The sequence below is a fragment of the Pan troglodytes genome, chromosome 18, assembly GCF_028858775.2.
Source record: "Pan troglodytes isolate AG18354 chromosome 18, NHGRI_mPanTro3-v2.0_pri, whole genome shotgun sequence".
Lineage (NCBI taxonomy): Eukaryota > Metazoa > Chordata > Mammalia > Primates > Hominidae > Pan > Pan troglodytes.
The window spans coordinates 2,083,160-2,108,722 of record NC_072416.2 but is presented as its reverse complement, the minus strand read 5'-3'; the positions used below and the strand labels follow the sequence as shown (position 1 = coordinate 2,108,722).

The window sequence follows — 25,563 nt, the reverse complement described above, 5'->3', positions numbered from 1 at the left end:
AGGAAAAAAAAAAAAAAAGAAAAGAAAATTAAATTTAACTCAGATGTGGGACCATACATTTCTCTCTAGGTTTTCTTTTCATTACTTTTTCAGTTACTTTTGTTGTCTAAACGATTTATTCAGGCCTTTTGCTTCATTTAGATTTTGGCGTCTTAATGTGTACATGTTCTCACCTTCTTTAACCAGCTTGTTTGAAATTGTGTATATTCTTTTGAATGACTGGAGGAGTAAGGTCTTTGAATATCGGTTCATTTGTTTTTAGAATTTTGATCATCTTTTTAAAAATATTCATTTGAATTTTACCTAAACCTGAGCATTTTTAGGTGGAAGAATTTTTCAAAATCAACTTTTCCCATTCTTTTCCTTTTTAGGTGAAGCATAGAGAATTTAATGAACTTGCTCGCATGCACTCTTTCCATTACCTGTAATTTGGAATTTGGGGACAGTAAACTTTATCTTTCCAAGTAGGTTTTGAGATTTAAAAACAATATAAACTGGGTTCTATTTTTCCCACTCAAAGATGACACTGCTGACTCACATCCTTGGTTGTTTGGTTAAACATGTGATGGAGTCTATAAAATAATACATTCTAATTCTAAATCTTTTCCTTTGTGTGCAGTCAGCATTGACTTGTATCTAGGAAAATCACTCTCTGAATACGGTATTTTCCAATGAAAATAGTTGGTTTTCCAAATTGCCTATCACTGTGATTATCAAAGGGCAGTATCAGACCTTGACATTGTTGGGTATAGCCTTCTTGTAAGTCTTCAATATTCAATGAAACTACCCCAGACAGCAGCTCTGAACCTGTGATCTTTTAAGCTGCTGAGAGATGTTATCCCCTGCACATTTGCCATGAGCACATCCGTCGTAGTTAAAATCTAAAAGTGGTGATTTTGTTAATGTTCAGATTAGATCTTTAATTAAGCTTTGATCCCCTCTAGCACAGACAACAATGTCAAACACGTAAGACCCGGGAGAAACTAAAATTCATTCCATAAGCTCATATCCTTCGGTACTTTGTGAAGAAACTAAAAAATAAAGCTCTTGTGGGTATTTCATAAGGGCGTGTTGAATATCTAATTGTCAGCTTAGAAGCTTCATTTAATTTGATGTCAAACACTATGACATAAATGAAGCCAACAGAAATGTTTGTTTAGGTGATTTGGATCAAGAGCTTGTTTTAATTGATTAAATGTTATTTTAGGTATTTAATGTTATACCGGTATAAATGCTATTTTTTATCTACAAACCATAATAGTAAATATGTAAAAAATGTACTTTTCTTTATCTAATTGATAGTTTAGCATGTGCAAGGATAAGATTGTGGAGCAAAGAACAGCTAAGTGTGTAAGAGAACTTGCATCCGTATGACTTTCCCTTTGTTTTTGCAGGATCGTTTATTTATTTGGAGGCACAGCGCCCCCCCGGGGTGGCCAAGCTTGGAAGTCCTGTTCTTACAAAATTGCTCACTCCCACTACCCCATGTCAGGTAATCAACTGTTCTGAATTTCCACTGGCCATTCTGTGGTTGTAAATCGCTGAGCATGGGTTACTCTGCTAGTAAATGCCCGCCATGTTTTACTAGCACTTTAATAATGAATTAAGAGATTTACATGCGCTATTTCAACACAAAATGCTATGTCCTTCTAGAAGACCATTTGTAACACATAACTGGCACCATTCTTTTGAGGGCTATTAAAGCTTTCTGTTATTTTATATTCTTTTCACACAGTCATTTCAATAATCTAAAGCTGTGGATACGTGTTGCCAAAATTTTTGGCCAACAATGTACATTGAGAAAAATAAAGTCAGTTAAATAAGTGTTTGTTGAAAGAAAGACAAATGGAAATGATTATATTTACTGAAATTTGAGTTTTTTAAATGAGTCCTCTGGTGCCAGGCAAACACAAACTAAGGAGTGAAATATCCATTTTATTTCAGCAGCATATTAGAGAGGATGGACTAGTTAGATTTGGTTCAAGTCTCTTTTGCCACTTTCTAACTGTGGCTCAGACAAATTGTATATTCCTTTTGAGACTCAGTGTCTACACCAGAAACATACATGATTGTATGGATTAAATGTCAGCGTTTACATTGGAAGCATACACGATTATATGGAATAATGTCAAGGATTAAAATATGATTAAATAAAGCACCTGGCAAAATATTTGGTACATAGTAGGTAAACAATGTTTGTACCAAACATTGGTATATATGTACCAAATATAATGTTAATTCAGTAAACATAATTCCTTTGCTTTCCATAAAAGTAACACCTAAATCAGAGGTCTGTATTCAGCTTGTCTTATTTTCAGTCCTTTTGAGAGCTCCAACATGCCTCTCGGCCCTTAGGATTTCAGCTAATTTTTTCGTCTTTACTTATCAGAAAATAATGAAGAGATCAATAGTGCCACACAGTAAATTCATTGCCTGTAAGTGTAGTGTTAGAGCAGTTTACTTGGGCATTCCTGGTGATAAATGACATATTATTCCGAGGTATAAACCTAATTATACTTTCAGTTTGGTATAAGTCTAAGTGGGAGTGCCCTGAGTTCTTAATAGTGGTGTCCACAGATACTTTCTTTTAAAGTCCTAAAGATACTTTCTTTTCCTTTCTTTTGTTTTTTTTTTCTTCCCATTTCTTTGTGAGAATAAGAATTAAAGCAAATGCCTGTTCTCCATTTCCATTTTATCCAAATGCCTTTTACCCATCCCCACCTCTTTACTTTAATTAAATCCGATAAGATAGACAGAAAAAGAGAAAGATAGATATAGAGTGTTTTTTTTTTTTTGAGGGGAAACTCCAGAAGCACTTCTTCTTTGAAAGTACAAGCTAACTTAGATTTAATTCAAGGTCATACATTAAAGTGATGAGATCACAAATGTTAGATATATAGAAAAAATTGAATGTAAAGGAATATGATGTGTTAATTCTGCCTGCTTTACAGAAATTTGAAGATATTAAGAGTGTATTAGAAATTCCTATGACTCACCTAGGGTCACTGAGAAATCATATGCATGTATATGATTTTAAAATGTAATCTACCTTTCCCATCATTGTATGCTTCCCGATAGCCATTGATTTGTGGTCACTGGGATTGAGTTTCAGTTTATCACTGTTTCCACTTGAGGACACTTAATTTTTGCTTAAATTGGTAACTTAGTTGGGGGTGGGGTGTTATTTAGGTGGGGTCTCAGTGAAAATGCTCTCATGGACATTTTGGGTGCTTGGTAGTTTATCTCAAAACCAAGGCTTCGATCTCTAAAGGCTATGGATACTGACTTAATGGTTTGCCTTGGTTTTTGAAAAACTGAGACTGTTTCAAGGCGCCACTGCAGACTGCCAGAATAGATATTTGTTTTTCACGCTTTTCTCTATGTGCTTGAATTTTAGGAGTCTTTGAGTTAGCAGGAAGGATATTTGAGTTACTTTGTAATGCTTTCCAGTTTAGGAAGTAGGAGTAGACTGTAGGAGAATGTTATTGATAGTCTGAGATACACATAGCTAAGGTTCTCAGGATTTTTCTAAGACTATAATATGAACTTTTTAAATAAGTTTGTGGCAATATGTGATATTTTCTTTTTCTTTCTTTCTTCTTTTTTTTTTTCCTGAGACAGAGTCTCACTCTGTCGCCCGGGCTGGAGTGCAGTGGCGCAATCTGGGCTCACTGCAAGCTCCTGCCACAGCCTCCTGAGTAGCTGGGACTACAGGTGCCCACCACCACTCCTGGCTAATTTTTTGTATTTTTAGTAGAGTCGGGGTTTCACCATGTTAGCCAGGATGGTCTCGATCTCCTGACCTCTTGATTCACCCGCCTTGGCCTCCCAAAGTGCTGGGATTACAGGCGTGAGCCACCGCACCCAGTCGATATTTTCTTACATAAAAGTTACAGAATAAGCAAACAAAACAAATTCTTACCTTCTTGGGTAACTGGAAAATCTAGCCAATCCTCTGCATTGGAACGTATTAATAATAGTGCTTTCATGGAACCAATGTTCTTCATTATAAGGTAGTAGAGTCAAGCAGTGAGATAACCAGTGTGGGGTACTTTGATATGATTAAAGCCTTCATTTTCTGAAATTATATGTTTTTTTTCCTACATAATCCTAGCAGACTAATACAGTTAAGAATTGTTTCTTTTTTTGAAAGGAATTTAAAGCAACTTGAGCTTTCTCGTGAGTTGCCATTTCTAACAGCACAATTTTAGGGCCATTTTGCATGGGTTACCTTGTACTTTATATGTGGCCAACACATGCCATCAGCATGGACAATTGTTCTTGCAGCTAATCATTGTTCAAGATGCGGACTTTAATTTATGCTTCAAAATTCCTTTCAGCCACTAGTGGAAAATTGGCATTTTTCTTTGAAATACAAGATAGGACAAACAGAACACGAGGGAGCCCAAAGCTATTCTATCTTACTGCTGTTGAAATGCTGTTACTGTTTACAATTAACTAGGAAATGTAAAGTATGAAGGGGATTAATGTGGGTACTAATATTTTCTGAGTTTTCATATTTGAGTTACTGTGTAAGTAACGTAATCTCTTACTTTTAGGACTTCACAATTAAATACAGGAAGATGGATAATATGAAGCTTTTGCTTTCAAAGTTAGTTTGTATGTTCATCTATTGATCTTTCTTTTGTTTTTAATTCTCCAACTTGTTTTGCAAGTACATTAATATTCCTTCAGTAAAAGATAATTCATAGATTGTTTTACAAATATGAATGAGAAAGTCAGGACAAAGGTAGTTGAAACCAGAGATAGGTTGGATCCCAAAGTAAAGTTTATGAGGGCCAGCCTACACATTTGAGTCTGCCAATGCAGAGAGGGCCACATGTGGTTCAGATTCTAGGAAGTAAAGAGAAATAAACAAAACTGAAAATAGTTCTTCTGAGACTTCTCCCGAGTGCTTGCTATATTACCAAAGTAAACATTATACCTACGATTCAACACATATATATTGCTTATCTACTGTGTGTTGATCACAGTCCTCGATGCAGGGAATATAATGACAACAACCTAAACACATGCTTGCTCTAACAAAATGTTGTTTAGTGGGGGATACTGACAGCAATTCAGTGTAAAATGCTGCAAACTACAAGAGGGTGAGTCCAGTATAATAATAACACTCTACAAATCTCTCTCAAAGAGTTTTAAAAGGCCATGTCTTACAATGTCCCCAAAGTAGGACAATGAACTGGAGTCAAAGAACAATTTAGAAAAAAAGTAATTTTGGATCATGTCCTGCAATGGCGCAGTTGTGCTCTATTCCCTGGTCATTGTGTTTAATCCAAAGATCAATGTTAGAATAGCTGATGGATTCTAGAGGAAGCAACAGTCTACAGAGGAAAGGGCAAGCAGGTGCTCTCTCCAATCTGTATATCAAAGCACATAAAGATTAACCATTTAAACGGGAAAAACAGATTCTGTTTTATTGAAGATTCTAAACCTCAACATAAGCTTGTTCAGGAAAAGAATGCCCAGGAAAAAGCATAACTGACTAGGAGCAATAAAAATCACTATGGTAATGGTGAGGGATGTGTGTGTGTGTCTGTGTGTTTATGTATGTGATGAATGATCCACTCTTTCAATATATACTTATTCCCGGCTGAATTTTGAGGAGCTATAGATATCTTAGCTTGTTTTTTTTTTCTTTTCTCCCATTTATTTATTTTGCTTTTTTGGCTATTCTTGTCCTTCTGTATCTTCGTATTCTAGATCTTATAAAGGTGCAGCAAGTGTGGCAATAAGCAGACTGAGGAAGGCATAAGGGGTCTGATGTGAAGCAGAGAAGGCAGAGGTGGCTGAGGGTTTGGAGTAAAATCGAGAATGGCCATGAAGATCTGACCAGGGAGCTCTGAGATTGAGAAGGAATTAGAACAAAGTCCATAGGGAAGTTGAGAAAATTGGCAAGAAATTTGAAGAGGAGGGTTTCAACAGGAGATGATCAAAATTAAAAAAAAGAAACAAAGAAAACAGAAAAATAAGGAAGAATTCATTTTGAACCTCTGAATCATGATCTTGGGTGTCCCAGACTGAAGTATCAGAGAGCCCAAGGTCCCAGAGGCACTGTACAGACACGAGAGCCAATGGAACTAAGACTATCACCCCCTCTCCAGCTTAGGTACTCATCCATATGCAGTAACTGGTGTAAATCACCAGATGTTCTTTCCTTTGGTAGTAAAATATATGATTTAATGTATACATATATATTTTTTAAAAATAGAAATAATTTAAAATCATAAGGATACAATTAAAAATGAAATAATTGGAGCTTCCATTTTTATCTTCAATAGTCAGAAAGAACTGTTTGTTGGAAACTTTTTTAACCACATGAAATTCTCTTGAATGCAGTGATTCAACGTCTTGAATAGTCATACTATATATAAAATCTGCCTTAGTGGAGACCCAATAAAAATAAAAGCAAGCCCTTTTTATTAACATTTTACTTAACTTGTTTTGAATGAAGCAAGCATGCATCAAGAAAATTTCCTTTAAAAATGATCAAGTAGTAAATAAAATTTGAATGTTTTGTGTAATTTTCACTTACATGCTTTGCAGACCTGTTTCATGCAACATTCTGGGATGATGGACAATGTTCCCTATGTTAAGTATAGTAGCTACTAGCTACATAGAGCTATTGAGCATTTAAAACAACTGAGAGGCCGGGCGCAGTGGCTCTGGCCTGTAATCCCAGAACTTTGGGAGGCTGAGGCAGGAGGATCACAAGGTCAGGAGATCGAGATCATCCTGGCCAACATGGTAAAACCCCATCGCTACTAAAAATACAAAAATTAGCTGGGTGTGGTGGCACGTGCCTGTAGTCCCAGCTACTCTGGAGGCTGAGGCAGGAGAATCACTTGAACCCAGGAAGTGGAGGCTGCAGTGAGCCGTGATCACGCCACTGCACTCCAGCCTGGGCAACAGAGTGAAACTCTGTCTCAAGAACAACAACAACAACAACAAAAACAAAACCATAACTGAGAAAATGAATTTTTCACTTTGTTTAATTTTAATTAATTTAAATTTAACAGCCACACTATTTTCACAATTTTGTAGTTATGCTCATTATAATTAAATGTTCATTTTCTTTTGCCACTTTTCCTCCAAAAGACTCAAAGGTCCCTAAGGACCTGTAATGCCTTATACATTTTTTTGACATAGAATAGATTATCTTTCTTCCTCTCTTTCCTCTCTCTCTCTCTGTTACTTTCTCTATATATATTTCTGAATGTTTATGAGCATTTACTGACAGTCTTCTCATTTCTTTCTTCTTTTTTTAATGCAATTAACTGAATACTTAGAAAATACAAATTACTATAATAAGTTCTGTGAGGAATTTATGACACGTTTCATGATTTGGAGTTTAAGGTTTAGTGTTCTGCTACTGGCATGTACCAGGTTGAGAGGCACAGAGTTTCCATACTTGAGTACTACTTATGTGAAGTCACAGCTTGTATCAATAACTTAAAATTGATCATTAGAGAAATTCAAATCAAAACCACAATGAGATATCATCTCACACCAGTCAGAATGGCCATTATTAAAATGTCAAAAAATAACATGCCGGCAAGGTTGTGGAGAAAAAAGTATGCTTATACACTGTTGATAGGAGTGTAGATTAGTTCAACCATTGCAGAAAGCAGTATGGCAATTCCGCAAAGAGCTAAAAGCAGAGCTACTATTCCACCCAGCAATCCCATTACTGGGTACATATACCTACAGTACTAGAAATTTTTCTACTGTAGGTCAGGTGCAGTGGCTCATGCCTGTAATCCCAGTACTTTGGGCAGCTGAGGTGGGTGGAGTGCTTGAGTCCAGGAGTTTAAGACCAGTCTGGGTAACATGGTGAAACCCTCATCTCTACTAAAAATTAAAAAAAAAATTAGCTGGGTGTGGTGGTGCAAGCCTGTAGTCCCAATTACTGAGAAGGCTGAGGTGGGAGAATTACCTGAGCTCAGGAGTTTGAGGCTGCAGTGAGCCGTGATCATGCCACTGCACTCCAGCCTGAACAACTGGAGTGAAACCCTGTCTAAAAAAATAAAATAAAATAAAAGACATTATTCTATCATAAAGATACATTCACATGTATGTGAATGGTCATTGCAGCGCTATTTACAATAGCAAGGATATGGAATCAACCTAGATGCCCATCAATGACAGATTGGATAAAGAAAGAGTGGTACATATGTACTGCGGAATATGCAGCCATAAAAAAAGAACAAGATCATGTCTTTTGTGGGAACATGGATGGAGCTGGAGGCCATTATCCTTAGCAAACTAACACAGGAAAAGGAAACCAAATACCGCGTGTTCTCACTTACAAGTTGGGAGCTAAATAATAAAAACAATGAACACAAAGAAGGAAACAACAGACACGGGGGTCTACTTTAGGGGGGAGGGTAGAGGAGGTAGAGGAGCAGAAAAGATAACTATTGGGTACAATGCTTAGTACCTGGGTGATGAAATAATCTGTATAAGTCCCCGTGACACGTGTTTGCCTATGTAACAAATCTTCACATGTACCCCGAACGTAAAATAAAAGTAAAAAGGAAAAACAATGAATTAAAAAAATTTGTGGGCTGTATCAATAACTTTTGTTCAGTGATTTCACCCTCAAAAATTCAAAAGATAATGGAACATTCCTTGGTATTTAATAACTTAAGAATTTAAGTCTGCATAATGCAAATTCTATAAAAAAAGTAAATTAAATATAAGTTCTGAGCTCTTATCCCATTGACTATGGATCCCTTTGGCATTTATACTTAATACATTATTAAAATAACTTCACACTGGTGATGTACTGAGTGACAGTTTGACAGCTCAAAATTCTGATGGGACATGCATATCTCTTGTACAACTAGGTTTAAAGCTCTGTTTTGCATATTTACAAGCTTGGGACATAGTGAAACTTACAGCAGGGATCTAAAATGTAATCGCAGTTGAGAAACATGAATCCTCTCTTTCCATGGAATTTAATTAAACATTTCCATTATTTTTGTTTCTAACTCACCTGTCAAGGTGTGAATTAAGGTAAGCACAGTAATAAAATCTGAAATGAAATAAACAATCAGAATTTTTAAATCAGGTGATCACAATTAAGTAGACATTGATAAAGATGTGTACCAAATAGATGCTTGGTGTTTTAAAATGAACAATTTTTTTAAAAAAGCATTTAAAACATTTTTTTTTTGGTCAACATTCATCATTGGAATTGGGTCCCAACAGTGAAATACATGGCTTGCCTATATATACACTAGTATCTGTCCATGTATCAGTATAAAAGCACAATGGTGAATGGGAAAACATTTTTAAAAAAGAATTTAAAATATAATGAACCTGAAAAAATGTCACTGAATCTAAAGAGAAGTATTCCACTTTTGTGGGACCTCATCTTTAAATGTTGGGTTTTTCTTTAAAACATACAGCCTTAGGACCTGTTATATGATAATGAGAAGAAGCAAAAAAATTTGACTGCAGCGTACCTGAACTTGTTTTAATGGAGGTTTTGTGGACATATTTTACAGAATGAATCATCCAGACAACATTGAGGTAATTAATTTTTGCCTCACAAAGCTCCAGGTACTTAGAAAGTGGTCAGTAAATATTGGTTGAATCAATAACAGTACGCAATTTCATGTTAGGCCTACTGCTATCAGCACCTGGCATAATCCTCTCTATTCTCTTCACTATGTAGTTAAGCCATCAAACCTTTAGATTGTGTCATTATTGATGGTGAATAGGAAGTGAAATGATTAAGCCTCCCTACTCTCAAAGAATGTTGTCTTACTTGGCTCAATTATTGATGAACAGTATCCTGTGAGCTTCCCCGTTATTTGTTAATGCTACCACAGAGACTAAATTGATATAAAGTATTAATTAAAGTTTTTAAAATTAACCTAAGAAAATAATTTTTAAGGAAAGTTTTTCTTGTTTGAAACATCAAGTTTGTATAGTAATACTTGATTTTGTAACGTTGAGTCTCAACTTGTACCTCTCATATTTGTAAGAAGCCAGAGAGAAGGATTCTGGAAACTTCCATGGAAACAGTGGTACTGCCCATGACTGGGTTACACATCTAGGGGAAAGGAGAATTGAGAAGATTATATTTAACACAGAAGTTGTTTGGAATATATATATATATATATATATATATATATATATATATATATATAGTTGTTGTTGTTGTTTGTTGTTGTTGTTTTGTTTTGTTTTGTTTTTTGAGATGGAGTCTCGCTCTTGTTGCCCAGGCTGGAGTGCAATGGCGTGATCTCAGCTCACTGCAACCTCCCCGCCTTCTGGGTTCAAGCGATTCTTCTACCTCAGCCTTCCGAATAGCTGGGATTACACGCATGCACTACCACACCCGGCTAATTTTTTTGTATTATTAGTAGAGATGGTGTTTCATGCCTGTAATCCCAGCACTTTGGGAGGCCGAGGCAGGCAGATCACCTGAGGTCAGGAATATTTCAAATTATAGGAAAAACTACTAGAGACAGGTCAATGGAATATTTATATCATTGAAAACATGTTTTCAACAGGTGCAGTTTTGGTATCATTTGTCTCAACATTCAAATCTCTCAGTTTTTACAAGAACGTCTCTAGATGGGAACTTGCAAAAGCAAGGCAAAATAATCAGATTCTCCGAATCTCAGTGGAGCCATGCAAAAATTGATCTCATTGCAGAAGCGGGAGAATCTACTCTACCTTTTCAGGTAAGCACATACAAAATTAATACAACTCAACAGAAGACACTTATTTAATGCTAATCCTTTCAGATAACAATATAACACACATAGCTCATACCTTTTCAGGTGAGCACATATGAAATTAATACAATGCAACAGAAGACACTTATTTAATGCTAATCCTTTCAGATAAAATAACACACGCAGCTCATGAATTTATTCAACATTAATGAAGCAAACACATTCAGAGATCAAACACATGATCTGTGATGAGTAGAGAGGTTGTTTTGACTATGCACTTAAGACATGTGTAGAATAGTAGCAAAAATGGAGATAAGAAATGAATAAGATGGCAGAGAGAAGAGTAACTTAAAATCATTTCTAAGTGAAGACATTGGATTATATGATGTAGTGAAAAAAGTCTGAAGTGGGCTGTAATATTTTAATCCTATTGCCTCACTTTCTGCTGCCTGGTAACATTGAGAATGTTATCCACCTTTGGGAACTGGAGGACATTATACAAAGTGAAATAAGCCAGGCACAGAAGGACAAATATGGCAGGTTCTCACTCATGTGTGGGAACTAAAAAGTTGATCTCATGGAGGTAGAGAGGAGAATGGTGGTTACTAGAGGCTGAGAAAGGTGGGGAGGAGGAGGTTAAGAAGGGAGGTTTGTTAATGGTTAAAAAATGTAGTTAGTTAGATAGAAGAAATAAGCTGTAGTGTTTGATAGCACAGTAGGGCAATTATAACAAGTTATTGTGTATTTCAAAATATTTAGGGGATAAGATTTGGAGCGTTCCCAACACAAAGAAATGAGAAGTGTGTGAGGAGATGGTATCCCAATTACCTTTATTTGATAGTGACACATTATATGCATGTATCAAAATATCACATTTACCCCATAAATATGTACAACTACTATGTATTAATAAAATATAATAATAAAATAAGGCAATTGTATCTTGTCAAATGGGTGTTCTAATTTCTACCTTCCTGTATATAAGTCTTCTGGATGACATTTGAAAAGAGCTATTTTGGAATCTAGATTGGATGGAGTGGAATATGGTGGAAAGCACACTGTTTTGGAGTCAGTGGTCTGAGTTTTAGTCTCTGCTCTGCTCATTGGTTGCTAAGTGACTGTGTAAATATTGTCTTTGTGCATCAAATTTCCTAATGTGTGAAAACCAGTGATGATAAAAGCAATACTCCAGGGGAGTCTGAATATTAAAGATAATATAGCTAAAATGGCAGCCATGAACATGGGCTCTGGAAACTTGGGTTCAAGTTAAAGGGTTGGGGGTGGTGGCTCATGCCTGTAATCCCAGCGCTTTGGGAGGCTGAGGCGGGTGGATCACGAGATCAGGAGATCGAGACCATCCTGAGTAACACGGTGAAACCCCACCTCTACAAAAAATACAAAAAATTAGCCGGGCATGGTGGCACGTGCTTGTAGTCCCAGCTACTCTGGAGGCTGAGGCAGGAGAAGCACTTGAACCTGGGAGGTGGAAGTTGCAGTGAGCCGACATGGCGCCACTGCACTGCAGCCTGGGCAACAGAGTGAGACTCCATCTTAAAAAAAACAAAAACAAAAAAGTGTATGATTATAGGGAAGTTACCGAAGCCCTCTATGCCTCTTTCATTAGTGGGGTGTGAGGATAATAGTTGGGGATTTAAGGTCATCTCATCCTCATTTCTGAACAAATTGAGATAAATATAGAGGTTAAACAGGTAGAGAATACATATTTTGGAGCAGATGGCTTTAGAATGTAGAGTCACTTATTTAAAATAATGCTTGATCTTAGAATAAATAGAATTACCCAGAGGACAATTGACTGTGCTGGAGAAATATAGAGCTCATACTCTAGGTGAAGTCTCTTACCTTTAGCCAGAGATAATATCAGTGTGCATGCCTCCTGAGGACAGGCTGGCTCCCAATAGTGGGTGTTGAATGGGAGAAGAGGATGAATCGAGCTCCCCCAGGTTACTCTTCTAACTTCACAGTCAGGTAAATCTTCCTCCTCCCACGGAGTGAGGGGTAAGTAACAACAATGTTACTACAGTGAACCACCTCCCCATGAAAGCAGGAAGACTAGGGCATAAGCATCAACTGTAATCAATTACTGTTCTCTACTTTATACAGTTATTGTGAGGATTATATGGTGTATACTTGTAAAGCACATGGAAGCAAATCTGGCACAAACACAGAATTCAGCTGTTGTTATTGCTGTAGTTATTCCTTGGATATTGTCTGGAAATAGTAGACGCTCAATAAATCTTAGTGTTCTCTGTTTTATAAAGGGAATTCCCGCTTGATCAGAACTCTAGGCTTGATCATTAAAGGCTTATTTACTCAGTGAAGGTCCCCAACGTCCCTTCTCAAAGATCAATTTATTCTATTCTCATATTTAATGGAGAAAGACAACATGAATACTAGCAGCTCTTAATTGGGAAGCATTTGACACAAAGGCTGGTCATGGAATCATTTTGGTGTCAATCTCCATTGCAAGGAGCAGGGCAATGAAATCAGAACAATTTGATCTTTTGCCTCCTGCATTTATATTCTATAGAAAAATGTTTTCATTCGGTTTGCTTTTAGTTAGAATGAAACTCACCAAGAAGATCGTTCAGAGTTTGTCATTAATTGACATATTGAGAAGAAAATAGAATGTTCTTTCTAGCAGTAAGTAATTTAGAAATATGAGTTGAAACACATGCCATTTCTGTCTACAGCTGGAAGCTCTCATGGACCCATCAGCATTACTGAAGAGTTTCAGTGAATGCAATTTTTGTTTTCTCTTTAATGTTCTCCTTTTTGGATATAGTAATGGTTTTGCATTGCAGTGCAAATGGAGACTATCCCTTATTATCTGGGGGCATATTAACTAGTTTGTAGATGGGCAGTGGTTTGGTTAGATTCTGTGATTTGGCTGCAATGGATGTGTGAGGGTTTCTAACCTAGCCCTGCTCCTTCCTCTCCCTTCATCTCCCTGCTGGTGGCTCAGCACCTTGTGTTGCTTTTTCTCTCCAATCAACCTCAATGCTGAGTTCTTTCGAGGCCTCGGTCACATTGAATTCACCCCAGAGAAGCTAAGACTTTTCCTCTGTGCCTCCCCACTTAATCTGCCTATGAGTTGGCTACAGCACACATTTATTTTGGAAACTACAGATGAGTAAAAGAAAAATAAGAAAAAAACATCCCCTCACATTTCACTCTCAAGAAGCCCATGACAGCCCTATAATATCCAATCAGCAATTTAGAAAATTAAGTTTGGAAAGCAATAAGCATTTAAAAAATGAGTTTAGAGGCAAAACCCAAGCTGCCCTGAACCACTGTGAGGCCTTTAGGCAGCTGATTTCATGATAGGTTTGATTAAACAGTGCTGCCCCCAATCTCCCAGAGGTTGTCATGTAATAAACACTCTCGGTGTTATGTTACCATTCTCAGCTCTGAGCTATTCACATTTCAAAACTCATCTGGCCCCAAAGACTTTAGATAAGGAACTGTGGACTTACATTGATGTTCTGCTGTGAATCAGTCTGGATTTTATACATACACAATATATAAAAATAGATACACTTGCACAGATACATACATGGTAATATTTAATCCATGAGTATTGCATATATTTACTATTAAATATTTCTAACTAGTAGTTAAAACAGAGAGAAACAAATACCTAAATACAGCTCAGGATTAACTAATGTTAACATTTTGTTTGCTTATAATGTTAAAGTTTGTTTGCTTATGAAGATGCAACTTTTGTCTTCCTTGTATCTCTCTCCATCCCATTTCTTATCCTCTGCAGAAAAAAAAAGATGCTAATATTATGCTGGCTTTAACCTGATTTCTCTGAGTGTATTTTTAAAGATATGAAAATATACATGAGGATTCTAGCTAGGTACAGTTCTACTTTGTTCTTTTATCGACAACAAATGAAAAAGATATTCTACCTACAAATAGTTAATCTAGCTTTTTAAATATTCAAATATTTAAAGTTTGTCTTCTTGGATATAGGCTAGGATTTAAGATTAGTAGCATGAATCATTTAAGGGTGACCTTAGTCATTGTCTAGCTTTCAGTTCCACGTGACTAAGCTCTGAACATATTTATACAGTACAGTGTAATCCAGTCCAAATATTGGAAAGAAGAAAGACATCAAATCACGTGACCTCTGTGTTCCCTTTTAGCCATGAAATTCTGATTCAGTGTGGTTCTTTTGATGTCAATTGTAGACAGTATAACAGAATACAGATTGCTTTGGGTTTCATAGCAAATAAGCACCCCTAGTTAGGTAGGACATTTGCTCTTCCTGCTGGCAAAGAATTAGGTTTACTGTTTTCTCTGTAAGAACAGCAAATTAATGACATTTCAATATTCCCTCTATTTCTTGTGAGAGTTTATTGGAAAAATTTAGGTCAAAGAGTTAATAGTATTTTTCAAATCTGTTTTAACTTGGCCTGCTCACTTGCTATGTTCAGCTTTTCACACAAATAGGTTCTTTTAATATTTCTTTTCCCCCCAACTGTTGTGCTGTTTTAGTATCTCAAGGTGGCACTTTTTCTGAGTAGTCCATTGATTTCAAGTTGCTGTACTTTCTTCGAGCTTCCCATGAAAATGTAATTGTATCATATTTTAGATTTCATTTTGAAATGAACCTTTTGTGAAATTTCACACAATGATGGATACCATGTTCTCTCTTTATTGGAGTCAATGATATAAATCAATAACAATTTCCTGACATTATTTGACGATTCAGTGAAGGGTAAGATTCATAACACAAAAGTAAAAGGTGATCGAGTCTCCGTAAAGTTGCTGTGTCCTTGGCCTGCTTAATCTAGAGCTGCATGAAATCTTGTTTCTCCAGACAGCCCTATTCTGCAGCATCCACTAAAGCCCAGTTATCTCTTTATTTCATTAGAGAGATGCAGGATAGTATAATCATTAATGGCTCAGCTTACATATTTTTCTTACTTGATATGTGACATTCAACCAATTACTTCTATTCTCTAATCTTCTGTTTCTTTCACCTTAAAATAAGACGAAAATAGCATCATCTTCACAGGATTAAAACAAGTGAATGTGACTGGCATATAGTAAGTGCTAAATAAAATGTGGCTGCTGCTCTTATTATTGATACCATCATCATTCTTCAAAAATTAATATATTCCTACTACTCTCTACTCCTTCTTACTATATCTTTATTTTCTCTTGGATTCATATTCATTTTTTGCTCCTGTTATTTTTTTTGAAAACAAGATTTCTATGTTAATTGCGTATTTGTCTGGAAAAGCACCTGAGTTTTGCACTTGTAAAAAGTAATCACTTGATTATGAACATTTATGAATTTTTGTGGTTCCTAAAAGCAAGAAATTATTTTGTTCATAGAAGGAATAATATAATTGAATAAAACAAAAATCAACAAGATCCCAAAAAATAGTTTTAGAAGAGTGAGTCATCTAATTCAATTTAAAATGTAAATTATTCAATTACCTTGAGAATCTTATCAAATGAGGTTTTCACTCTTCCTCCATCTGTGGTTGAAACAGCTCTTCTGAGTGACCTCTTTCTCACTTACTGATTACCAATTGATGCTGACTGTAGTTCCGAAAGGGAATTGGTCACAATGTTTTATATATATATATATATATATATACATACATATATATATACATACATATATATATATGTATATATATACACACACAAACACACATATATATACACACACACATATATATGTGGCTATGTGTGTATATATATATACACACATATATGTGTGTATGTGTGTATATATACATATATACACGTATATATGTATATATGATATATATCATAATATATGATATATACGTATATGTGATATATATATCATATAATATATGTATATTTACACATATATGTGATATATATATCATATATACATATATGTGTATATATATCAGTTTGGTTATGTATATACATATATACACATACATATATATACATATATACACATATATACATATATATACATATATATATATGTATATGTATATGTATATATCAGTTTGGTTAAAACCAGCAATAAAAAATAGGAACAGCCAAGGTGGTTTTGAAACCATGAGATGGTCATTATTTACAGGTGTAACAGACATTTTTTGAAGGAAGTAATTGCTTGTATTTTAAAATTCGTATGATTTTAATTAATGGTAGAATTACAATTTCTAATTGTATAATTATGAATTTAACTATGTAGAAGTAAGCAAGCAAAATATAGATGACCTAATATTATTTTTATTTGGCTTTTGAAGTTGGATTTATCCTTCCATTTTAATATGAATATCTAAAGGAACCTGGTGGGTCCCTTCAGGTAAAATAATGTAACCACATTTTAAAGACTACCTCAGGATTTTACTTCACCTCATCCCAGGGCCCACCCATTCCATTCAAATAATGTGAGCGTGTACCTCTTTAGGAGCATAGAGAAGTGCCTCAAACTGTCGTTTTTTTTTTTTCTCCAGTTTTCTCTGAGTAGCACAGACCTTCAAATATGATGGTCAACAAATGCTTGTCCAATGAGTCTGAAGAATTAAACATCTATTTTAATTGACATCAATGCAAGATGTATTATAATAATGAATATAGAAAAACTCTTTCAAAAATTAAGCTGTCCAAAAAAATCACAGTCACTTAATGGTATTAAACACAATATATTTCTAAAGTACAATACTTGTGTATATTTTACCAAGATCTTTCTTCAAAACCTCTGTTATTTTCTGCCTCTGGAATGAAGGCTAAATTTCTTAGTTTAAGATTCTACAGAAATCATCTCTAATCAGAATCTTAAAAAAATATTATGTACATCACATTAAATATCAAAAATTGCAAATAAAGCAACAGTCCCTGCTGACCACCCTCATCACCCACCATAGATTTTATCTTGAGTATCTTTAGATACCAGTTTATTTTTACTTCCAGTCCATTTTCTATTTACTTAATATGTATAAATGTACCACATATACTTGGAAATCTAAACCATTGTATGTTTTCAGCCTAAGTAATATTATACTATAATATTTTTCTGTAACTTAATTTTTTTACTCCAAAACACATGTTGAATTTCTTTCCATAATGACACATGGAGATAGATATTATTTTTAACTGGTATAGTATTTCTCACTATTGATTGATTCATTCACATGTAAGTTCTTTCCTGTCATCTGTCATCAAAACCAGCACTGAAATAAACATTCCTGCACAAGCCTTCATGTGTATACCTTTGAGTGTCTCACTAGGATAAATGCCAAGAAATTAACTCAATTTTTATAGTCTATGCAATTTTTCTTTTTAACAAATGCTATCTAGTTTCTCTCCAATAGAGCTGTACCAACTCATGGAATTTTCCTCTCCATCTATTATCTGATTAATTTGTTGTTCTCTTAAAATCTTATACTCCGTTAACACCCATCAACATTTTCTAAACACACCATATACTTTCTCATCTCTGTGTTTTTGCTGCGATTGCTGCCTCAGTTTCTCGAGGTAAAATGTTTTGCCCAACAAAATTTGGTATCATGGAGGCTTACTATTACTTCTTCTCCACCAAATCTTTTCCCAAACTCTCATTATTGGCAGAAATAATGAAGTGTCTTCTTTGAGCCTCCTAGGATCTTATACTTATTTCTTATACAGCATTTATGATGTAGGGTAGTGAATGTATCATATGAAGTGTAGGAGAGGAAAAGTAATACCATTTCCTCACTCATCACAAGGGACATGGCTGGAACCCCTATAACAAAAGAGAGGTTAAAAAGAAAAAATAACAAATTTATTAACATTTTATGTGACATAGGGTCCTTCAAAAACAAAGGCCTGAAGACCAGGGAAAACTCTCTATGTTTATGCTTAAGTTCAACAATGAATGGACAATCATGAAGAAATACAAATGGACAGAAAGAATATGATCTCATTGTAAAAACTTGGAGAGAACTCAGCAAAGATCTTTATGGGCCTCTCTGTGTAGTGTTTTTTTCATCCAGGTATAGATAGGGTAGGACACCAGTTAAATGAGGTTCTTATGACCTATTTTGAGGAGAAGTAAGCCAGATAATTCCTTTATGGCTGGCTCTCACAAAGGAAAGAGAGGGGAAGGCAGAGAGGGACTCCAAGTTGCTATATTTTGGGACAGCATGTTCTGACTCCAAGGTGTTGTATTTTGAGATAGCATGTTCTGAGCCCTGGCACAAGTAAATTTAATGATCCTTGAGATTGGAGACCCTCCTTGATAGGATAGAAATGTACCTTCTGTCTGTGTCCTGGACTGGTGGTCCACTATGCAGGTTCATAAGATTCCTGGCATAAATTACTTCTTCCTTTCCCTCCTTTCTCTCTCTCTCTCTCTCTTTTTTTCTTCTTGGAATAACAACATAATATGAGTAATTAACAAGAAAGAAAACAAATTATATCAGTCATTATTCAGCGTTAGAATAAACTAAAATTAAATAGATGTCTCTGAGTGCTTCAGCATATGAATATTATCAACCACTGTATGTGGTTATTGATGTGTGCTTTACTACAGTGAGTATGTTTCTGTGTATGTATATAATATATATTATGTTTGTATGAATGTATATAATATTTAAATATTTTAATATGGAAATAAATCATTGCCTTCAGCACACTGATTACAAATCAATTCATATCTCAATTAAATTGAGTTGTAAGTCACACAGTTGATTACCCCAAAGAGCTCATTATAAGTGCATATGACTCTTAATGGCTCCAATGAGAAGAGAGCCCTTCACTCGTGATGAATGTTACCACTTTAATTGAAACAAGGTTACCTTTGGCATTAAGGTACATAAGACGCTGTCAAAGCAGTTATGGTTTTATAAATTTAAATTAGGATGTTCTGGTCAGAACAGTTTTCTAAAATTAGATTGGAGAATGGGACAGATGTAAATAGGGTTCCTCTACACAAAGAAATATGATTGTAAGACATTACTTTTGTGATGTGTTTTTAACAGTTTTATCTTTCTGTAATTATAGTTAATTTTGGAAGCTACTGTTTTGTCATCAAATGCTACCGTTGCTCTAGATGACATCAGTGTGTCCCAGGAATGTGAAATTTCCTATAAATCACTACCAAGGACCAGTACACAAAGCAAGTGTAAGTTTTCCCTTGTCGTTGTTGCTGTTTTAAACATTGAATTAAGCTCTTCTCAGTATCAAAATATAAAATGTATTAGAGTCACGAATACCTAATACAGGGTGTGGATTATATCACCTGTTCTTGAAACCTAAAATATATATATATTTTAAAAGGTAAACAACTGGTCTAGTCCTTAGGCCTCTCTTGCAGTAATATGGAAAATATTCTATGCTTGCAGCTGAAATTATTGCATCCAAATATTTTAATTATAAATATTATGAAAAAATTATAATTATTTTGCATATTTTAAATACAATTTTATAAATATTCACTTCTCCATTAATTTTATTCAGAACTTCAAATGAGCATGTAATAATATTCATATTTCAGGATCACCCAGGAGTTCAAAAAAAGCAAAAAGGTTGTGTTTGGGAAAGTGATGCAAGGCCAACCAAAATTTAAAACTGTACCTTAAAATTCTGTGTTTCTATTCAAAATTTAATATTTTCAAATCACAGATGGAGTTTGTCTAATTCTTTGACTAAAGTTTTTTGGAGAGAATATAAATTACAGGCCAGAAATGTTGCCATAAAAATGGATCTCATATAGTCAACTATGTATTTTAAAACCTAATCATTATTTAGATTCTGGGATCATGTACACATAGAAAGAATTTACACTATACCTTCAGTTACTTTGTCTTTCTAGTACTAATTGATGTTTCTCTCTGACCACTCCTACCCTCAGATCTCAATGAATCTGACAATATTAAAAATGTTTTCTGAAAAGTGTCACACTTTATTTTTCTTAATCTGTATCTATGGAAAAGATTTGCATATGAAAATCAGACTTACTGTATATTCCTAAGTTATATTTACTTAAACAACATATTTAGTGAGTGCAACAGTTGTATTCTTACAGGAGCTGAATGGACTAATCAAGAAAAATTTGGGTCACATGATTCTGGATTGAGACGATTAAAGAACTTTTAATTAAATGTCCTTTATTAAAGATATTTTTCATTCGAGAGAGTGTATATTTCTGGGTGCTAACTTATATTGGGTTAACGTGTATTTACTTTGTTCAGAATGTGTATCCTGCATGCATAATAGACCATTCTAAGGTCTGCACATGTGTTCATGCAAGTGTGTGTGTGTGTGCATGTGTGCGCGTGTCTGCCTGTGTGTCTGCATATGTGTGTGTGCATGCCTGTGTGTCCGTGTGTGTGCGTGCATGTGTGTGTGCGTGTGCATGTGTGTGTGCATGCTTGTCTGTGCACATGTGTGTATGATTCTGATAGACACCGAGGAGTGCAGAGCAGCAGATTTAATGATTCTTTTAAAGATTCATGTGTTTGGCCAGGCGCGGTGGCTCACACCTGCAATCCTAGCACTTTGGGAGGCTGAGCCGGGCGGATCACTTGAGGTCAGGAGTTGAAGACCTGCCTGGCCAACATGGTGAAACCCTGTCTCTACTAAAAATACAAAAAAATTAGCCAGGGCATGGTGGCGGGCACCTGTAGTCCCAGCTACTCAGGAGGCTGAGGCAGGAGAATGGCGTGAACCCAGGAGGCGGAGCTTGCAGTGAGCCGAGATCGCGCCACTGCACTCAAGCCTGGGTGACAGAGCAAGTTTCCTCTCAAAAAAAAAAAAAAATTCACGAGTTTTTAAGGGTTAAACAGGATTACCTTATTTTTGTTGTTTAATTAAAGATTTTCTTTCTCCTAATTAAATACCACATCACCAGAATCATAATAGCTGAAAAGCATTAAAGTTGACATTGAAGAGCATTCTCTTGTAATGTAGTATTTGGAGGTATAGGGGCAGAAAGGTGTGACAAAAACCTTTACTCACCCATCATAAGGGTCACAGCTGACACTCCGAGGATGAAAGACAGTTTAATGAGAGAAAAGCATAACAAATTTGTTTATCAAAGTTTTACTTGACACAGGAGCCTTCAGAAATGAAGATGCAAAGACCCAGAGAAAAGCATGTGCTTTATTTTATTTTTTCGTTTTTATTTGTTTTTCAGCCCCTTTTCCTATTTAGAAAACTGTGTATTTTTCTGCTTAGTTTTGGTGAAGAACAAACAGCCATTTTGAAATGTGATCGGACAAAAGGGTATGATCCAATGGTAACAGACTGAGCAGGGAAACTTAGCAAAGCCTCTGTGTTCAGAGTCTCCTTGACTCCTTTGTGTAGAATTTCTTCAGCCCTGGGAACAGGAAAGGACCCCTCTAGAATGAGGATCTTGTGACCTAATTTCAGGCAAGATAAGCCAGATAATTTCTTTATGACCAGCGCTCACAAAGAAAGGTCAGGGAAGATCAGAGTGACCTTGCTCCTGGGGTACCTCCCAATCTCCTTCAGTTCAAAGTACTTTGGGGCAGCCTTTCCTGAGCTCTTACCGAGGCAAAAGTGTGGTTAAAGGTTTTAAATCATTACTAAAGTTAACCTTAGCAAAAGTTTTTGAGACACTTGATCTTGCTTACGGAGAATTCTTTTCTTAAATTCACACAGGATTCATGGATATGTGCATCCATCTGAACACCAGATCAGTTGGATAGATAATATATCTAATTAGGACAAATTACATGAATGATTCCTGAAAGATGAATGGATGTACACAAAGGAAAAAAAGGCGTTTCTTATTGTTTTTGCAAATATGTCCGGTAGACAATTATAGGATCTCATTTGTGGAGTTCAGTATTAGTAATGGGCAGAAGTTTATGGAGAGAAACTGAAAGGAATGTTTAAAAATGTGCCATGCTCCATTGACAGTAAATTGTTATATGTATGGAGCAGAATGGCCAAAGGTTTACCCAGACTACCCAGACCCTGTACAGGACTTGAAGTTTTGAAATCTTTAATAGGCATACAAATGGCTGCACCACTTCAAAGCAATCTTAGAGCTGTAGTTTTCTGCTCACAGTCCGCGTGATGAAAATCGCAAGTGCTACTTTGATTTGGCCTTTAATCAAGCTTCTTCTCCTTCAGAATATTTAAAAGCTACTGTTGATGAAATAATTTTACATTCTGTTTATTTGTTAAAGGGAGAGAGCCTGTTTTACGCTCTTAATCTCAATTTTGAAGCCAGATTTGTGCCTGGTGAGGATGCAGGTTGTATTTCATCCAGGAAGATACGCGATTTTCCAACTGAGTGCCCAAAGGGAGCACATGAAACTAATTGCTGTGAGTGCATTACTGACTCCTTCAGCAGATATTTATATGTACATATTTACTCTCTGAACGTAAAGTGCACACTACTCAAGTGAGCATTGTATGATGAAGACAGTCAGAACAGAGACCTCTGCATGATGGAAATGACTTGCCGGTGAGAACAAACCAGATTCTCTTTAAACTAGTGGCGATGAATGAAAACGCCCTGCTAACTTTCAGTTTTGCCCTGTTGGAGAATAACGTTTGAAATATGTGCAGGATAGCGCTAAAAACACAAGAGCAAGGATGTATCTAGCCAGTCGTAGAAAAATAAGTAACACATGACACCACTTATATGAGGTATCCATGTAGTCATATTTGTAGAATCAGAGTAAAATTGTGGTAACCAGGTTCTGGGAGGAGAGGAAGTGGAAAATTACTAATCAACAGGCATACATTTTCAGTCAAACAAGATGAATAAGCTCTAGACATCTGCTGTATAACATGGTATCTAAAGTCAATGACAATGTATTGTACACTTAAAAATGTGTTGTGGGGGTAGATCTGGCTGGATGCAGTGGCTCAAGCCTGTAATCCCAGCACTTTGGGAGGCTGAGGCAGGTGGATCACTTGAGGCCAGGAGTTCAAGACCAGCCTGGCCAACATCACAAAACCCCATCTCTACTAAAAATATAAAAATTATCAGGGCATGGTGGCACACACCTGTAATCCCAGCTACTCAGGAGGTGCAGGTTGCAGTGAGCTGAGATCACACCACTGCATTACAGCCTGGGTGACAGAGAGAGACCCTGTCTGCCACCCCCCCATAAAAAAGAGGGTAGATCTTATATTTTCTTATCACAATATATGTATTATAAACATTTATTTATTAAATCATTTTTAACATCATAGTATTCTTATTATCGTAAGCAGTTGCTATTTCAGTACAACTAGCAGTAGAAGACTTTATACTGCTTTCAAATGTGATTTCAAATGATAGTGTATCAATAAATAGTTCTCTGGTCATAAAACTATAGATCCTGCCTAGTTCTATATATTTTTCCACCTTTAAGAGTCTCCTTTCAGTTTGTCCTTTTCCAGGGCAATGCCTCCATTCTTTCTGCATTCTACTTAAATGATTCTAAAACTATCCTAGCATCCCTGAAAAAGTAATACAGAAGAAGAAAAAAAAAAAGGTTGTCTGTTGGTGGATAAGCTTTTCCAAAAGTATTTTAATAACTGTGCTATTGAACACAATAAAAAAAGGCAAGAGGAAAGGCAAGAGAAGCATCCCATTTTATTGATTACCCATACCCGAGGTGAAAACCAAGGTGGTTTTGAGTCAAGACAGTGGAGGAACACAGACATTTTCCAGAAGTGTGGTGGCGCAAAGAGTTGGAGAGACTCTTTCCTCTGCATTCAAAACATACATGAGAATGACGAGAAAAATCAGGGCCATTGCTGATTGCTAATACATTGGCAAGCAGCCATGCTGCGACCCACAAAAAACCTTATGAGCATCTTTTCTATACCAAGAGATTTGGTAAGAAGAAATTGTGATCATTTCCCTCGAGAAACATAATCTATTACAGAGAGCTCAGAAATAAATCTAAACATAAAAGACCAAATACGTTTTGAGAAATGCACCAAGAGGACACAGTAGGGAAAAAATAGTCTCGTCAATAAATGGTGCCAGAAAATCTGGTCGTTCTCATGTGAAAGAATGAAATTGGACCTTTGTCTTACACCGTACACTTAAATAAATTCACAATGTAAGAAAGTCCTAAATTTAAGATCTGAAATCATTAAACTCCTAGAAGAGAACTTAGGGGAAAAACTCCTTGACATTAGAGTTGGCAATGGTTTTTTAATATCACACCAAATGCTCTGGCTACAAAAGCAGAAATAAATAATGGGATTACCTCAAACTAAAAAGCTTCTGCACAGTAAAGGAAACACTCAGCAAAATAAAATAGCAACCTGCATATCGGGAAAAATATTTGCAAACCATATGTCTGATAAGGGGTTAATATTCAAAATTTATGAAGATTTTATACAACTCAGAAATAGATAAATAGATAAAAAAATGGGCAAAGGCCCTGAATAGACATTTCTCCACAGAAGACATAAAAATAATCAACTGGTATATGAACAGATATTCCACATTTCATTGGCATTAATCATCAGGGAAATACAAATCCAAAACTCTTTTAGATACCTCCTCATATCAATTAGGATAGCTATAATAAAAAAAAGCGTAACACATTTTAGTAAGAGCGTGGAGAAAAGAGTACTCATACTGTTGGTGCAAATGTGAATTGTGCAGCCATTATGGAATATGGTATGGAGGTTTCTAAAAAAATTAGCAATAAAAGTACCCTATGATTTAGTAATCTCTCTTTTGGGTATATACCCAGAAAAAATGAAATTACCACTTCATAAAGCTGTCTGCACTCCCATGTTCGCTGCAGGATTATTCTTGATAGCCAAGATATGAAAACAACCTAAGTGTCTGTTGATGTACAGATAGATAAACTGTGGTATCTAAAAAACAGTGGAATATTATTCAGCCTTAAAA

At 35.7% G+C, this 25,563-nt stretch overlaps 1 protein-coding gene across 2 annotated transcripts in view; it reads left to right on the top strand.

The window, feature by feature from the left end:
• The window catches only part of LOC129137265 (MAM and LDL-receptor class A domain-containing protein 1-like), a 45,703-nt gene extending 25,718 nt beyond the window's left edge, over nt 1–19,985 (top strand). Inside the window, exons 6-8 of one of the 2 annotated variants that reach the window (XM_054668080.2) lie at nt 1,395–1,492; nt 10,548–10,721; nt 19,725–19,985. In XM_054668080.2, coding sequence (XP_054524055.1) covers nt 1,395–1,492; nt 10,548–10,721; nt 19,725–19,940 — 488 coding nt within the window. In that variant the 3' untranslated portion in view covers nt 19,941–19,985. The remainder of the gene's footprint in view (nt 1–1,394; nt 1,493–10,547; nt 10,722–19,724) is intronic. The other variant, XM_063796340.1, reaches the window with a different exon arrangement.
• The last annotated feature ends 5,578 nt before the right edge of the window (nt 19,986–25,563 follow it).